Raw genomic sequence first — 18,186 nt, 5'->3', positions numbered from 1 at the left:
AAATCTCATTGGGTGAAAGAGCCTTTTTCTTAACTTGCAATTGCTTCTTTTATAAAAGACTTTAAAACTGAGCCAACTGATTTTTGATCCATTTATGAGCAGGAACAGTTTCTCCCTATCTATCCTCTCCAGACCTCTCACGAATTTGAAACCTTCTGTCAAATCTGCTCTTAGCCTTTGCTTCTCCAAGGAAAACAGTCCTAACATCTCCAATCTTTCTTCATAGCTGAAGTGCTGTATCCTGAACTTTGTCTGCACTCTCTCTGGTTCAGTCAATTCCTTCCTATAGTGTGGTATCCAGAACTATACACAACACTCCAGCAGAAATCCAATCAGTGTCTTACGTAAGTTCATTATAACCTCCCCATTCTTGTATTCCTTGCAACTCTGTCCAACCTTTCCCCATCCATTCCAGGTATTAGTCCAGTAAACTTGCTCTGAACAGGGCAGTTCAGAGTCAACTTCGGATCTGAATGCACATGTGGGCTAGGCCAGATAAAGACAGCAGATTTCCTTCTTGTAAAGGCATCAGTGAATTGGATGGGTTTAATTTTCTGTTGAATTCCAATTTCAACATGGTGGGATTTGAACCAATATCCCCAGAATATTAGAACCTGGGGTTCTGGATTACTAGTCCTGTGACATGACCACTACTCCACCGCTCCTGCTTTATTAACAGCTCTGCCATCTTTAATGACTTATGCACATATACAGTCAGATCCTTTTTCCCCTCTAAACTTCCCTAAGGCAATGTGGACCTCCAAGGGTCAAACACAAGGACCTTCTCAACAGTTGTGTGGCTACGAGAGGGAAGATTTACCAGCTCTCTCTGGTCACAACACCCTTTAGAATAGTACCTTTTATTTCATATTGGCTTTGCAACAAAATGTATCACTTCACACTTAGCTGTATGGAACTTCATCTGCTACCTATCCGCCCATTCCACCAATGTGCCAGTCCTTCTGAAAATCTTTAATGTCCTCCATACTGTTTACAATCCTCCACAATGTTTGAACCCATGTGATATAAGAGTTGAGGTGTGGGATCCTGCGGAACACTGGGATAGCGTGGTGAAATTCAGTGCATTATCAGAACTGGGATGTGGGCTATCAAGCTTGGAATATGAGATATAACAGGATATTACGTGATAATGATCAATTAGGAGGTGTGTGGTTTTTGGTTGGTAAAGTAGAGATGGTCTATACTTATGTAAATAATTGTAACACTTGTACATGTTTGGAGCATTGTCTTCTTGTCAATCAGAAATGGACAATGTTGGAAATGTACAAATCTGAGTATTTCTTAAGGCTCCTGATCCTGACTACCACAGAATAATTTAACAAGACAAGCCTCAGGCATAAACTTAGATCTGAACATTGCAAGAACAAGGCTACATTCAGAAATCCTTAATCCTTACCTGAAAGCCATGATTATAACGAGAGCTATGATGGTGCCTTGGAGGAACCTCTGGCTGAGGCAACCATGATCTGCTGCATTGGATTGAGCCTGGGAATGGAGACACACAAGGGTTATCTTTGTAAGAATGTCAATGTTATGTTATAGACAAACCCCAACTACAATTACAGGCAATTTGAAAAAGTCTGGTGCAAGTTCTGATTGTGCTGGTCAAGCACAAGATATTTCAGCACCTAGAAACATTATTCTAAATATCATTAGCATTTACAATACCTTGCAAAAGTCTTAATTTTGCTCTCTCAGGCACCAGACACACTTCAGTACCTCACCTAAATCTCCATGCTTCATGCCTAAGCATCTGCATTGAGAATCAACAGATTATTTTATGATCACTGTTTTCAATTATTAAATTCATGTGTTGTTTGGTGGTGAGGGGTGGATACAGCAAAACAAATGACTAAGTCCTGGCAACTCTTTCACAGTGTCAGGACCCTGAGGCTGTCTTTTCATTGAATTATTGGAGACATCTATTGCGGCAGATACCAGGCAGACATCAAGCAGCTAGGATCATGCTGTCCGGTATAGTCACACACAATAGTGGATTCACTCACTCACTCAGCAAAAGTGAGGTGGGGTTGGTGGAGGTGTAGGGAAAAGGAATCAATCATTATTGGAGGAACATGTTGCTGATTCCATTTAAAACACCAGAAATTCTGTTCATATCCACAATTCACTTTTGTTCTAGTTTATTTGAGTTTAATTTTCATTTGTAATAAGATTCATTTAGCCTCAGGACAGATTTTCAATAAAAAATTATTTGTAGAGCGGGTATTTGGTGTATTTATATGGTATATTTAGTGTATATTTGGTATTCATAGTATGCATAGACATGATATACTTAGATAAAGAAGTATGGAAAAAAAGTGATAAGGCAGAGATACAGAGTGCGAACTGGCAAGGAAAACAGCTACATTTTAAAATGTAATTTTCAAGATAGGCATCACTGACAAAACCAGCAATTATTACCCATCTGTTATCCTGCTTGATGCAATTAAGTGGCTTATATGGTCTGTGACTAGCCTGGACAGATTTTCTTCCTCAAAGAAAATCAGCAAAGCAATTGGATAATTAATGACAATCTGATGGTTTCATTTGACTTTGAATTTCCAATTTTTAAAATGATCTTAAATTCCCACATCGCCACGGGTGGGATTTGAACAAACAGGTAGGGAAGTACGAAAATGTTGAGTAATTGAGGGAGAGTTGAAGTCAAACAGACAGAAAAAAATAACTTCTTACCTTATTGCCAACCTTGGGATGCCTTTTCTTATATGGCCCACTTCCTGCTCGACTCAAATGACTGCCAGTTTGGCTGAAAATAAACAGAAGTGGTTGCTCAATCATGCCACAGAGGTGTATTCTTTAGCAATGAACACTCTGGGGTCGATAGTCTAATAACTGAAACCGAGTGTGCCAAAGTGCCAGCCAGCACTGTACTCTCTATAGTTGTTGGAGGCCTTTTCTATGTACCTAACTGCTGCCAGATGGATAGAAGGCAATGTCTGTTGACACTCATGACATGCAAGGGCACTATTTCAGACCTGCTATGTCATCACATCATTATGGATGGCATCATACGCAAAGGCTGTGCCACGTAGAGAAAAGGTGCGATTTTGATACAGACTTCAGTGGCAGGGGTGTGAGGATACAGCACGGGAAGAGTGAGGACATCGGATCAGGGTTGGCGGGATGGGGGTACCTTGGTGTTTGGGGAGGTTCCCAACTCCCCTGCCCAAACTCACCCATGCCTGCTCCCACTCTCCTGTTCTCCCTGTACCTCCCTGCTACCGTTTCCTCACTCATCTCCTCTCCCATCCCTCCATCTCTCCATCCCCTGAATCTATTTAAATGTGCATGATCAAATGGAAGTGCCACATGGCGCGGATGTACAGGTGTAGGGAGACGCAGCCTTCATTGACAGGCCCTAGCTGCTGTTTATGTTACTGATATCAAAGATCCAATCTACAGCATCCACATCATATACAACCACAGGATACAACAGAGATGTGTTCTGTTGTACAATCAGGAATGTATTGACACCCACAAAAACAAAAGAAAAGTCAAGGGTACTCTACACTGGAGAGGAACAAACATGTTAAAAACTGAATTTGCTTGTACCAAATATCTGTCTAGGTTATTTCAACAGAAGAACTTAAATGTTCCAATTAAAACAATGGAGAACAAAATACTAGGCATGTGAAATAACCGTTCATATAACACAGTTATTCTTACACTAGTGTATTTCTCTCATATGAGGCAGGCTGAAGAACACCATAAGACTACAAGAAGTTGGAACAGGAGTAGATTATTCAGCCCCTTGAGCCTACTCCACCATTCAATAGGATCGTGGATGATCTAACATTCCTCACGTCCACTCTTCTGCCCTTTCTCAGATAAGACCATGATCCCAGACACCACATCATATACTATGTTATTTTACAGAGGTTTACAAAGCAGTGTCCCTTTTAGCTTTCCTTGAGGCAGAAACTGCCCAGCCTTCAGGACAACATGGACCACAACACCCTACAACCTTGTCATGGCAACCACTGCAAGACCTGTCAGAGTGTCGATATGAATACCACAATTACACGTGGGGACACCACCTACAATGTATATGGCAGGTACTCATGTGACTCGGCCAATGTCATCTATCTTATACGCTGCAGGCAAGGAAGCCCCCAGAAATGGCACATTGGCGAGACCAAGCAGATGCTATGACAACGGATGGATGGACACCGTGCAACAATCACCAGGTAGGGATGTTCCCTCCCAGATGGGGAACACTTCAGCTGTCAAAGACATTCAGCCTCGGACCCTCAGGTGGCCATCCTTCAAGGTGGACTTCAGGATATGCAACAATGCAGAGTGGCCGAGCAGAGGCTGATAGCCAAGTTTGATACCCATGAGAATGGCCTCAACCGGGACCTTGGGTTCATGTCACACTACAGATGAAAATGTGTTGCTGGAAAAGCCCTTCTTCTTCGGGCTCATGCCCGAAACGTCGATTCTTCTGCTCCTTGGATGCTGCCTGACCTGCTGCGCTTTTCCAGCAACACATTTTCAGCTCTGATCTCCAGCATCTGCAGTCCTCACTTTCTCCTAGAAGATTTTTACACTACATGTGACCCCACTACACTCTAAACACACACACTCCCTTACGTACGCACATATTCCTGGAGATTCTCTCTTATACACACATACATACACACCCACAATCACACCTACACACACACACCCACTCAGAGGCACATGGACACATGCAACCACACACTATCTCATGTGCACTCACATGCACACACTCACACTCTTTCTCTTTCTCATGCATGCACCCACACATATACGTCTACGGGGTGAATTTGCATTTGCAGAATTGTATTTGCAGGTACATTCTTTTTTGCCCAAAAATCGCATAATCTGCAGGCAGTCAATGCAGGCAGTCAATCCATGTAATATTTTATAAATTTCTATTTTGGAGATAGAACCTGTCTGACTTAAGACTGGAATACAGACAGACTCTAACCTCTGAGCTGAAATGTCATCATTGTTTTCCAGCAAACAGCAGATAAGCCACAGCATATATTAAACTGATGGCTTCAGTTTCAGTACAGAGAATGTCCAAATAGTTCAAAATATCCTGGTTTTCCCCATATGGTCCTGAAATATCAATATATATTCCCAACGGTATGGTTGGAGGCAAGATCTCTCTCAAAGGCTTGGGAGAAATGAAGGCCACCCTCCAATATTGAGGGAAAGAATTATGGAAACATTAGGCAGAATCTTCTTGGGGTCTGAGCGATGTGGCCGATGATGAGACGTGTGACAGAATCAGGTGATAAGCAGGTCGATACTGATCACGAAGTTTGGAGCAACTTGTACCATCTTTTATATCTTTTCGCAATTGAGATGGTGAGATTCTCAATAGGCAGATGCCAATAGATGGGGATTATCATTTTTCAAACAGTCCAACTCCCCTTCTTAATGTTCATCCTCACATCACACCAAACCATTGGCCATGCTTATGTACCCATAGTGTACAGGGATTTGCAGGCTAGATGGACCAGCCAGGGGAAATAGAGGTCTACAGGAATAAGATAGGGGTATAGGTCTGCCTGGGCTGCTCTTTGGAGGGCCCTGTGGACCCGATGGGTCCGGTGACCTGCCTCCACACTGTATGGATTCAATATATCTACAAATTTAGGATATCCACTGCCTGGCAATTTATTCTGGAAAGCATGTGGTGAAATGGGGTGTAAATTGGACTTAAGGATCGCCATAAGGGAGTGGTAGGGAGTTAATGAGATGCATTGAGTAGGCTATTGTGGAAGAGTTCCTAGGCCTCACAGCAAAAAGCTCTCCAAAGAGCTTGATGCCACATGGATGGAGGTGAACAAAGAATCATGTGTGACTCAGAAGCTGAATTGCTTGCAGTTGTTTGCAGAGCAGCGGAATCAGGGGTTGTGAAGATTAGCCCAAAGATTAGATTAGATTACTCACAGTGTGGAAACAGGCCCTTTGGCCCAACAAGTCCACACCGACCCGCCAAAGCGCAACCCATCCATACCCCTACATTTACCCCTTACCTAACACTACAGGCAATTTAGCATGGCCAATTCACCTGACCCCACACATCTTTGGACTGTGGGAGGAAACAGGAGCACCCGGAGGAAACCCACACAGACACGGGGAGAATGTGCAAACTCCACACAGTCAGTCGCCTGAGTCAGGAATTGAACCCGGGTCTCAGGGGCTGTGAGACAGCAGTGCTAACCACTGTGCCACCGTGCCGCCCACTAATCAGAGCTGAATTGACACAACTGTTCATCAAACTGGAGAAAGCTGAAGACAGCATACTATGTAACTCCAGGTCCAGAAATAGAGCCACTGAGTCTGTTTACATGGAGGAAAGGTCCTCATCCACTCCTGCCATGGGAAAACATGGAAATCAATTTGATGTTGAAGAAAGTATTTCACCTGTGACAGAACCAACAAGCTGGTGTTCAGGAAAGGCAATTACAATGAGTCTTTATTGTCCAAAACCTTCATTACATTATTTGGAAAGTTTATTTCTGCAGATTACCCTTTGGCAACCCTCTCATCCCCACCCCCCGGCACCAGAAATCTTCCATGTATACATCAAGCATTCTGTGTCATGTGGACAAAACATGACACAAGAGTACAAGCCACATTGCAATGTAAATGGGAATCGGGGATTGCACTCAACAACAAGGGTGAATTCTCCCAGCTTACTGTCAAGTTCCTTGAGCATCTCACGTCAGGATTGATCCACAGAAGGCCAGAGCAATTAAGGAGCTTCCAGCTTCTCACAACATGATTGACTTGCAGAGTCGAGACTATGGTAAATAAATCAGAAAATCCTTGGCCAACATTGTTGTTGCCAGAGATTATAGGCTACAAAAACACAATTCATGACATTGAGAGGAAACGTTACAGAGGTCTTTTGAAAAAATCAAAGCGATGGTGATATTACCTGATACCTTAGCTGACTGTGACCCAGGGCTACTCATTATCATTCCTGCACTTACACCTTCTACATACCAAGGGTTGTACGATTCCAGATACAAGTAGATCAGAAGTGCAGACTACTCCTGCATCCTGTTCACTGACTGCAACTGACTAGAAATATGCAGGGAGCTTCATGTGATTATGAGATCATTTTCTTGGTCTTCACATCAAGATAGAGACAAACCACAGACCCTTAGTGACCACTTTCAAATCTCATCAGCAAAACATGCCTGAATGCAACATTTCTGACTAAGGATGATGAGGCAGAGATAGAAAGTGTTCAGGGAAAGCAGCCCTTTTTGAAAATAAAAATCTTTACATTGACAAGCACAACTCCACCAGCAACAGCTCAGCGACTGAATACAGATATGCACAGAAATCTGACAAAGAATGAGCTGAGGCTGGTGAATGCTGTGTGAAAGGATAGCTAGAATACCACACAATCCCTTCATAGATAGAACAATGTAAGGAGAGGCCTTTGGCAGGCTTTGCTGAAGCTGATCTATCACAATCCAGGGATAAACTTTATCTGTCTAAAAATAGATTCCATGGTCCTCTCTTCAGTCTGTGAAAACCCACAGGATCTGCCAACAACAAAATAACTGGGTCCTCTCCACCAGGAGTACCCTGGATGCCTGGACCTCACACATTTCATGTTGTCAGTGTTTAAATCACAAAGCGCAAAGACCATGATATATGAATAATTATAATACACCAGCATCTGGGCTAACTGTCATGGAGCCTGTGAAATCAGAGCAGCAGATTGCATCCAGTAACAGAACACATTATCTTTGAAGAAAAACAACAATAGGAACATGAAGCCTAGCTGTTAACTTACAGAAGAATACTCCAGTAGTCAGAAATAATTGGCAGACTTACTTATCAGCTCTGCCTATATTTTTGTCTTTCTAATCACATCCCTGAAGATCTTCTCTCCTTCCAATAACTCTTTGGTTCCTACCTTAAAACGATCGACCTGATCTCCTTCAGTCCAACAACATTTGAAAAGCCAAGTTTTCTGCTGCCTGATCATTTCTCACAGAGCCAACCCACTTTCTCACTCAATCTTCAAAGGTTTGGTGGTTTCTTGCATAATCTCTGTCCTTTCTCTCGGTTTCTCAGTTTAAAAACTCTGAGCCTCATTATTGCTTAAATATGCTGATTGCAGCCAGCACTTAAAGTTCCACACTGTTCGTATATTTTGTCGCTTCACACACACTTTTTGCTTTGGGGTATAATGAGGAACATAAGAACATAACAACTAGGAGCAGGAGTAGGCCATTTGGCCCTTTGAGCCCGCTCTGCCATTCAATAAGATCATGGCTGATCTTTTCAAGGCCTCAGCTCCACTTACCCGCCCTCACACCATAACCCTTAATTTCTTCATTATTCAAAAAAAAATCTATCCTAGTTTTTAAAATATTTACTGACGTAGCGTCAACGACTTCACTGGGCAGGGAATTCCATAGATTCACAACCCTCTGGGTGAAGAAGTTCCTTCTCAATTCAGTTCTAAATCTGCTCCCTCTAATTTTGAGGCTATGTCCTGTTATCCTAATTTCACCTGCCAGTAGAAACATCCTCTCAACATCTGTCTTATCTATCCCCTTCATAATTGTTTATGTTTCTATAAGATCTCCCTTTATTCTTCTAAATTCCAATGAATATAATCTGAGTCTACTCAGTCTCTCCTCATAAGCCAACTCCCTTAACTCTAGAATCAACCTAGTGAACCTCCTCTGCACCGTCTTTAGTGCCAGTACATCCTTTCTCAAGTAAGGAGACCAAAACTGCATGCAGTACTCCAGGTGTGGCCTCACCTGTACCCTATATAGGTAGAAACATAACCTCACTACTTTTAAACTCAACCCCTTTAGCAACGAAGGACAAAATCCCATTTGCCTTCCTAATTACCTATTGTACCTGCAGACCAACCTTCATGTGATTCATTCAAGGACACCCAGGTCCTTCTGCACAGCAACATGCTGCAACTTTTTACCATTCAAGTAATAGTCCTTTATACTGTTACACCTACCAAAATGGATGACTTTACATTCATTAACATTGTATTCCATCTACCAGACCTTTGCCCACTCACTTAAAGTATCTATATTCCTCTACAAAGTTTCACAGGAAGTGAAGGAAGGATAGACAGGCTGTGGCACCACCTTATATTTGTTCCTTAAATGGTGAATAAGTCCAGTCAGAGTTTCCTGCTCAGAAGCAGGGACACTATCTACTGAGTCACCTGCTACTCTCACAATGATGACACTAACTTGTTAGTATGTTACGACAGAGAAAACAGTAACCTGAATAATATTGTATTGAGCAGTTAATGTACCCTCCGTCCCTGACCTCACAATGTTCTCACTGCATTCCTGTACCTGAGAGTTCCTCCGCTGACTGTGGACTTCATACTATCTAATCGCTTCAGTTTGGCCAGTTTCCGGCTCCATGTCTCCAACTCATTGATTCGTATCTCGAGGTTATCAGTCAGCTTGCAAAGCTCCTTGACAGCACCCACGTTCTCCATGAAAATCCGTTCCTGCATGGAACAATGAGGATGACCAGAAGAAAGTTAAAACCATCAAGTAATAAATCATAATGATTAATATGATATTGTAAAGTTAAATTCATGTGAAGAGAAGGATCGCATTTGCTCTTACCAATATATCATTTCTCTGTTTTCTAATTTATTCCTATAATTTGCAATGCTGGAGTGTTTATTTCTTTATCTTCTAATTTTTTTTTCCTAAGAACTTGGACTGAAGAATCTGTACCTCAGTACCTTTGTACCTAAGATAGTGCCATACGTGGTAAACTTTTCACTGAATTCAACTGGGTACATGTGACAATAAAGCTAATTCAATTCAATTCAAATCCTGTCCCAATCTATATTATCTCAAGGAAGAATTCTGCATAAAATCACTTCTAAAGCTAAGTTAGGTAACCTCAGTACTTTTACGATTCAGCTCCATTTAGGCTTGTTTCACAGCTGACAGTTCCACACTGTTGCTGATTCCATGGACTGTCAGTATCTAGAATCACATTTTTACATTAGTGTAAATACTAAAATAATTAATTGATATTCTGTGGTTTATGGGTGAAAATAAAATAAAAATGCTTCTTCATGTTTGTAACAGAGTCTGTATGTTTTCTTTCAGCGATTCACTGCAGCTGTAATGAGCTAAAAGCTGGGTAGCATTGGAAATGGTGCAATCTGAGACCAGAAACAATGCTGGATTTTTCACCCTGCCAGCAGGGGGCCACTTTACCTTATTAACCACCAGGAAGTTCTCAATGGTCTCTCCATTGGTACACACCACATCCCCAGTCTCTTTCACAGCCTCGGGTAGAATTTCCTTCACCTCTTGTGCAATAACACCTGATGGGGAAATTAACTCACAAACATTAGGACAGAAGGAAAAAGCAATGCCAAAATTCTGACACTGTTAACATCAATATCTCCTATGGAAAGGGTGAGTGACATTGGGAATTGTGCTGGTATTTGCTAAACAGTTTCACTCCAGTTACACCCTCACCCAGAATCACAGAATTCTAACTGTAAAGGAGGAGGCCATTCAGCCCATCTTGTCTACACAGGCTCTCTGACTGTGCAATGCACCTCGTGCCATTCTTCCAGTGTTCGATCTGGTCAGTTTCAGGGCTGCTGTGTTTTATCACATAATCTGCTTTCCCTACCTGCCCCAATCATCTCCTGACTTTCCTCCGAGTATGAATACCGCGATCAGGTTCTGGATGCTGAAGTCTTAACTCCACTTTTCTGTTTGCCCCATAACCTTTGATGATCAAAAATGTACGTAACTCTGCCTTGAATATATTCAATGATCCATCCCTTATTGTTGTTTACAGAAGAAAATTCCACAGACTAACAACTGTCAGAAAAATGTATCATCTCAGTCTTAAATGGGAGACCCCATAGTTTTTAATCTGTGAGCCCTATATCTAGATTTCTTCATGACAGAAAACATCTTCTCAGCATCTGCTCAAGCAAGCCCTCTCATTCCAGTATGTTTCAAATAAGAGCTTCTCTCAACCTTCTAAATTCCAATATGTACAAGCCCAACCTTCCTCAGAACAATCCTTTCAATCCAGGAATAAGTTGAGTGAACCAGCTCTGCATAACATACTTTTCTATCTTTCCTTTGTGCTATCTGCAAAATTAGCCACCACACATTTGGCACCCTTCATTCAAAGTCACTGTAAATAACTGAAGCACAGCACTGATCTGAAGACTGAAGTAAAGACACAGGTAGCTCAAGCAACTATGATGGTTAACCCACCAAGAACATACAAATTTCTTTTTGATTTTCACATAAAAAGGTTAAGGTTTGGAGAGTGCCAATGATACATCAGTATATAAAGAAGGATAAACCAAAACGAAGAATTTTTCGAGCCTTGTCACTGTTAGAACATAGAACATAGAAAAGTACAGCATGATGTTGTGCCGAGATTTAATCCTAATGTAAAATATAGCAACTTAACCTACACACTCCTCAACTCACTGCTATCCATGTGCATGTCCAGCAGTCGCTTAAATGTCCCCAATGACTTTGCTTCCACCATCACCGCTGGCAACGCATTCCATGCATTCACAACTCTCTGCGTAAAGAACCTACCTCTGACGTCTCCTTTCTACCTTCCTTCTAATACCTTCAAACTATGACTTCCCGTACCAGTCAATCCTGCCCTGGGGAAATGTCTCTGGCTATTGACTCTGTCTATTCTTCTCATTATTTTGTACACCTCGATAAGGTCTCCTCTCTTCCTCCTTCTCTTCAGAGAGAAAAGTCTGAGCTTATTCAACCTTTCTTCATAAGGCAAGCCCTCCTGTCCAGGCAGCATCTTGGTAAACCTTCTTTGCACCCTCTCCAAAGCCTCTGTATCTTTCCTATAGTAGGGCGACCAGAACTGGACATAATATTCCAAATGTGATCTCACCAGGGACTTGTAGAGCTGCAGCAAAACTTTGCGGCTCTTAAACTTGATCCCCCTGTTAGTGAAAGCCAAAACATCATATGCTTTCTTAACAATCCTATCCACTTGGGTGGCAACTTTGAGGGATCTATGTACTTGCACACCCAGAGCCCTCTGTTCCTCCACACTGCCAAGAATCCTGTCGTTAATCCTATATTCAGCATTCGAGTTCGACCTTCTAAAATGCATCACTTCACATTTATCCAGATTGAACTCCATCTGCCATTTCTCAGCCCAGCTCTGCATCCTGTCTACGTCATGCTGTAGCCTGAAGTAGCCCTCTATACTATCGATGATACCTTTGTGTCATCTGCAAATTTACTAATCCACCCCTCAACCTCCTCATCCAAGTCATTTGTAAAAACTATGAAGAGCAGAGACAAAGAACAGAGCCCTGTGGGACCCCACTCAACACTGACCTCCAGGCAGAATACTTTCCATCTACAACCACTCTCAGCCTTCTGTCAGCCAGCCAATTCTGAATCCAGATAGCCAAATCTCCCTGTATCCCATACTTCCTGACTTTATGAATGAGCCTACCATGGGGAACCCTATCAAATGCCATGCTGAAGTCCATACACACCACATCCACTGCTCGACCATCGTCGACGTGTCTTGACACCTCCTCAAAGAACTCAATAAGATTTGTGAGGCATGACCTGCCCCTCACAAAGCCATGCTGACTGCCTTTAATCACACTATGATTTGCTAAATAGTCATAAATCCTATCCCTCAGCATTCTTTCCAAAACTTTGCTGACCACAGACATAAAACTGACTGGTCTGTAATTGCCAGGGATTTCCCTATTTCCCTTCTTGAAAAGAGGAACAACATTCGCTTCCTTCCAATCCTCCGGTACTACTCCTGTGGAGAGTGAGGAGGTAAATATCCTGGCCAGCGGCTTAGCAACCTCCTTTCTCACTTCCCGGAGCAGCCTAGGATAAATCTGGTCTGGCCCTGGGGACTTTACAATGTATTCCAAAATTTCTAGCACATCAACTTCATCAATCTCGAACCGGGTCAAGACTGTACCCAGCTCCTCTAAGTTTTCATTTACAATAAGGTCCTTTTCCTTAGTGAAAACCAAAGCAAAAAACTCATTTAAGGCTTCCCCTATCTGCTCAGACTCCACGCACAAGGTCCCTCCGCTATCCCTGATCGGCCCTACCTTCTCCCTGATCCTCACGTATGAGTAAAATGCCTTTGGGTTCTCCCGAATCCCTCTTGCCAAACCATTTTCATGACCCCTCCTGGCTCTTCTTAGTCCACTTCTGAGCTCCTTTCTAGCAAGCTTGTAATCCTCTAAAGCTGTGCTAGATCCTTGCTTCGTCTACCTTACGTAAGCTGCCTTCTTCCTTTTGACAAGAATTTCCTCTGTTCTCGTCATCCAAGATTCCTTAATCTTACTCCTTCTTACCTGTCTCAGAGGAACAAATTTGTGCACAAACTGCTCCATAAATAGTCTCCACATGTCTGCTGTGCCCTTTTTGTGGAACAATTGCTCCTAGTCTGTACTTCCCAACTCCTGTCTGATAGTGTCATAATTTCCTTTTCCCCAATTAAATGTCTTCCCTCGGTATGCTAAATGTGAGGCAGTTGTGATTACTTTCACCAAAGTGCTCTCCCACCGCGAGATCTGACACCTGTCCTGGTTCGTTGCCGAGCACAAAATCCAAAATGGCCTCTCCCCTCGTTGGCGTGTCTACATACTGAGTAAAGAAACCCTCCTGAACACACCTGACAAAAACAGTTCCATCCAAACCATCTGCACTTAGGAGGTTCCAGTCGACATTGGGAAAGTTGAAATCACCCATAACAACAGCCCTGCTACTTTTGCATTTTTCCAGAATCTGCCCGCCTATGAGATCTTCAATCTCTCTACTGCTATTAAGTGGTCTGTAGAAAATCCCCAATACGGTGTCTGTTCCCTTGCTGTTCCTAACTTTCACCCATACTGACCCACTATGTTGCAAGAACAATTTCCATGGAGCAAACAGCAATGTATAGATGATCAGGCCAATTTCGATGTTAGTCGAGGTTTAACTAATTTCACTAAACTTACTTTCCGATTTATTCTTTTTCTGTCCTGGGAAGTTTCAACACCAAGATACTTCAACAAGATCAGCTCTCAAATGCTGAATAACAGCAGAGGGTTTTTTTTAACTTTCCTCATGAAGTCAGTATGTTGACACAAGGGAGTCGGCCTTGTAGCTTTTCTCTGCACTGCTTCCAGCACTTCCATGTTGCAGTGACCAGAGGTGGATACAGTACAGAAAATTCAAACTGAGATATTAGAGAATCATGAACACTTTTGCATTGTATAAAAATATAAAAATGTTTGATGCAAGTCCAGAAATCGGGGAGGGACATTAATATACTGGAATTAATTAGCATTGAGAGGAGGTATTAGTAGCTTTAACAGGCCTGTTAGATCAGATGAAATGTGAGGTGATGCACTTTGCCGGAGGTTGGCTAACGTGGTGCCACTGTTTAAGAAAGGTAGTAAGGACAAGCCAGGGAACTATAGACCAGTGAGCCTGACGTCGATGGTGGACAAGTTATTGGAGGGAATCCTGACGGATAGGATGTACATGCATTTGGAAAGGCAAGGACTGATTAGGGATAGTCAACATGGCTTTGTGCGTGGGAAACCATGTCTCACAAACTTGATTGAGTTTTTTTGAAGAAGTAACAAAGAGGATTGATGAAGGCAGAGTGGTAGACATGATCCGCATGGACTTCAGTAAGGTGTTCAACAAGGTTCCCCATGGGAGACTGGCTAGCAAGGTTAGATCTCATGGATAACAGGAAGAACTAGCCATTTGGATACAGAACTAGCTCAAAGGTAAAAGACAGAGGGTGGTGGTGGAGGGTTGTTTTTCAGATGGAGGCCTGTGACCAGTGGAGTGCCACAAGGATCGGTGCTAGGAACACTACTTTTCATCATTTATATAAATGATTTGAATGTGAGCACAGTAGGTACAGTTAATAGGTTTGCAAATTGGAGGTGTAGTGGGCAATGAAGAAAGTTACCTCAGATTACAATGGGATCTTGATCAAATGGGCCAATGGGCTGAGGAATGTCAGATGGAATTTAACTTAGATAATTGCAAGGTGCTGCATTTTGGGAAAACAAATCTTAGCAGGACTTATACACTTAATGGTAAGTTCCTAGGGAGTGTTGCTAAACAAAGAGATCTTGGAGTGCAGTTTCACAGCTACTTGAAAGTAGAGTCGCAGGTAGATAGGATAGTGAAGAAGGTGTTTGGTATGCTTTCCTTTATTGGTCAGAGTATTGAGTACAGGAGTTGGGAGGTCATGTTGTGGCTATACAGGACATTGGTTAGGCCACTGTTGGAATATTGCATGCAGTTCTGGTCCTCTTCCTATCGGAAAGATGTTGTGAAACTTGAAAAGGTTCAGAAAAGATTGACAAGGATGTTGCCAGGGTTGGAGGATCTGAGCTACAGGGAGACGCTGAACAGGCTGGGGCTATTTTCCCTGGAGTGTTGGAGGCTGAGGGGTGACCTTATAGAGGTTTATAAAATCATGAGAGGCATGGAAAGAGTTAATAGGCAAAGTCTTTTCCCTGGAATGGGGGAGTCCAGAACTAGAGAGAAAGTGTGAGAAAGGAAAGATATAAAAGAGACCTAAGAGGCAACCTTTTCATGCAGAGGGTGGAATGAGCTGGCAGAGGAAATGGTGCAGCTAGTGCAATTGCAACATTTAAAAGGCATCTGGATGGGTATATGATTAGAAAGGGTTTAGAGGGATATGGGCCAGGTGCTGGCAGGCGTGACTAGATTATGTTGAGACATCTGGTCGGCATGGACAAGTTGGACTGTAAGTCAAATGAGGACTAGAAATCATCCTGGTGTAAACTAATGGAGATTTCTGAACAATGTATTGAGACATGATGTAGTAGGATTCCATTAGAACTTTCTTTCCACAGGTCCTAGTGCCGTAAGGTCTGGCATCACCAATTAGGCACTCTAGCCATACAGTTAATGATTGATTATCCTCCACTTTTTCTTATCAAGGTATTGATACATTTGCTTAGTTATGGTGACAATCACATGCATGTTCACATAATATTCCTATAGGGGTGATTAGCAGTGGAAACCTTAACTACTTATCTTTTTGTCACTGAAGCAATCGACACTCTGTTTGAGATCGACTAACTCAGAACAGACTAAGGATTTAACCTCAAACCTGCTCAGTTTGTAAAACTCAGAAGATTCTGCTTTTATGCTCAAAGGTTCCCTCCAAGGATGATATGCTCCCTATTGTCAGTCAGTAACGCATGACTAAGAGAGAAGTTCTGGGGTCATTTGACTACCCAGTTCAATATGTTAAGCCAAGAACTGTAATTCCATGAAGAATCATGGAATGCATAATGCATTACTGTTCTCCCACTTCCCAATCTGGTGGTGCTTACCTGTCTCAGGCGCATTCTCTATGCCAGCTGTGGCAGCAAACTCAGGTTTGTATTGGTACTGGACCAGCCGCATCTGGGTTATCCTCCTCAGCTGCTCTGTGGTGTCTACCTGCATTGACAGAAAATCACCAATGGAACCAAAACCAAGTATGTTCCATGAAATTCTCAAAATTCAGTTTGTGTCTCTCTCTGCATCTGACAACATTTGAGAACTAATTAATTGGAGACCTGATGGTGCAAAGGGATAGCCTTGTGCATCTGGAAACTGGATCAAAAAGAATAAAAGAACACCAAAACTGCAGTAAATGCATCGAAGGTCCATCAGCAATGTTCCCTCTTAGCAGTATGGCTGTAGAGCAACCTGGAACATACTATGCAGTACAATAACAAGATACGAACATAAGCAGCATGTTGGAACCTTGAATTTATTGCACAATTTTGGACAATTAAAAAATATAGACAGCACATTATTCACTGGTGTCCATAAAAAGACACACTAATAGTTCAAGTATTTATATCCTGAAAGGTTTGGACACATAGAGCGTCTATATCAAGCACATTACCTTTTGTTTGGCCTTGTATGAGTGTAGAAACTATTGTATTCCTTTAGCAAGGCAACACCAAGCCCCATTATGGCTGCAATCTGCCTTTGCTGCTGTCATTCTGCAGGCAAGTCCTCATCATCAACTGATTTCTATGTTCCTCCTCAATCCAATTAGGACACACACATTCGAAAATAATGTGTCGGTGACGTAAAGGCGACATTGGGTCAGGAGCTAGAAATTATCCAGATGTCAGATCCCTAAATTAAAAATCAATCCCCATGATTCTATTGATTCGTAAATCTATCTCATGCCAAATGCAGAAGAAAACTTCATTGGGCTCATCTAACATTTTCCTTTCTACCATTTGGCTTTTCAGAGCGACATTGCCAGTTAAGCTGGACGCGGTGCTGTTAGATTGAGGTGGACAACATTAAAAATCACACAACACCCGATTATAGTCCAACAGGTTTATTTGGAAGTACTAGCTTTCAGAGCACTGCTCCTTCATCAGGTGGTTATTCTCCACAACCACCTAATGAAGGAGCAGAGCTCTGAAAGCTAGTCCTTCTAATTAAACCTATTGGATGATAACATGGTGTTGTGTGATTTTTAATATTGCCAATTAATAGAAAATTGAGTGATGTACAGATTGGATAGTCAGAATCAACACTAATTTATGAAAAGGAAATGTGTTTGACAATTTTTTTTCAAGCTTGTTGAGAGTGAGAATGTGCGGATGAGGGAATCCATTGGATGTAGTATAATTTGATTTTTAGAAAACTTTTGATCTTGTGTCACACAAGAGATTGTTACACAAAATTCATGCTAATAGGATTAAAGCAATATAATAACATAGATTGATTAAAACAGAGTCTGAGGATAAATGGATTATTTTCAGGTTGCGAAGTGTTAAGGCTGCCATAAGGATCAGTGCTGGTGCCTCAGCTATTTACAATCTATATCAATGAATTAGAACAGGGAAAGGGTTTGCTGATGGTATCAAGTAGAACCCTCAATGATGGGGATGATGTGAAGAGGCTGCAAATGAAAATAAGTGAGCAGGCAAGAATTTAGCAGATGGAAAATCAAATATGTAGAAATATGAAGTTATGCACTTGGATTGACACAAGGTTAAGCTGGGAGACGGGGAACCATTCTTAAAATTGGAATTAGTATTAGCTTTATTGGTACATGTATTCACATGAG

At 42.1% G+C, this 18,186-nt stretch overlaps 1 protein-coding gene across 1 annotated transcript in view; it reads right to left on the bottom strand.

Moving 5' to 3' along the window:
• The window catches only part of myrf (myelin regulatory factor), a 200,792-nt gene that overhangs the window by 19,612 nt on the left and 162,994 nt on the right, over positions 1–18,186 (bottom strand). Inside the window, 5 exon segments of the mRNA XM_060838633.1 lie at positions 1,418–1,506; positions 2,716–2,788; positions 9,384–9,544; positions 10,275–10,384; positions 16,436–16,544. Of these exon segments, the coding sequence (XP_060694616.1) occupies positions 1,418–1,506; positions 2,716–2,788; positions 9,384–9,544; positions 10,275–10,384; positions 16,436–16,544 (542 nt within the window).

The sequence above is a fragment of the Hemiscyllium ocellatum genome, chromosome 18, assembly GCF_020745735.1.
Source record: "Hemiscyllium ocellatum isolate sHemOce1 chromosome 18, sHemOce1.pat.X.cur, whole genome shotgun sequence".
NCBI classification, from domain to species: domain Eukaryota; kingdom Metazoa; phylum Chordata; class Chondrichthyes; order Orectolobiformes; family Hemiscylliidae; genus Hemiscyllium; species Hemiscyllium ocellatum.
Note: the sequence above shows the minus strand (reverse complement) of the source record. Positions and strands in the feature narration are given on the sequence as shown.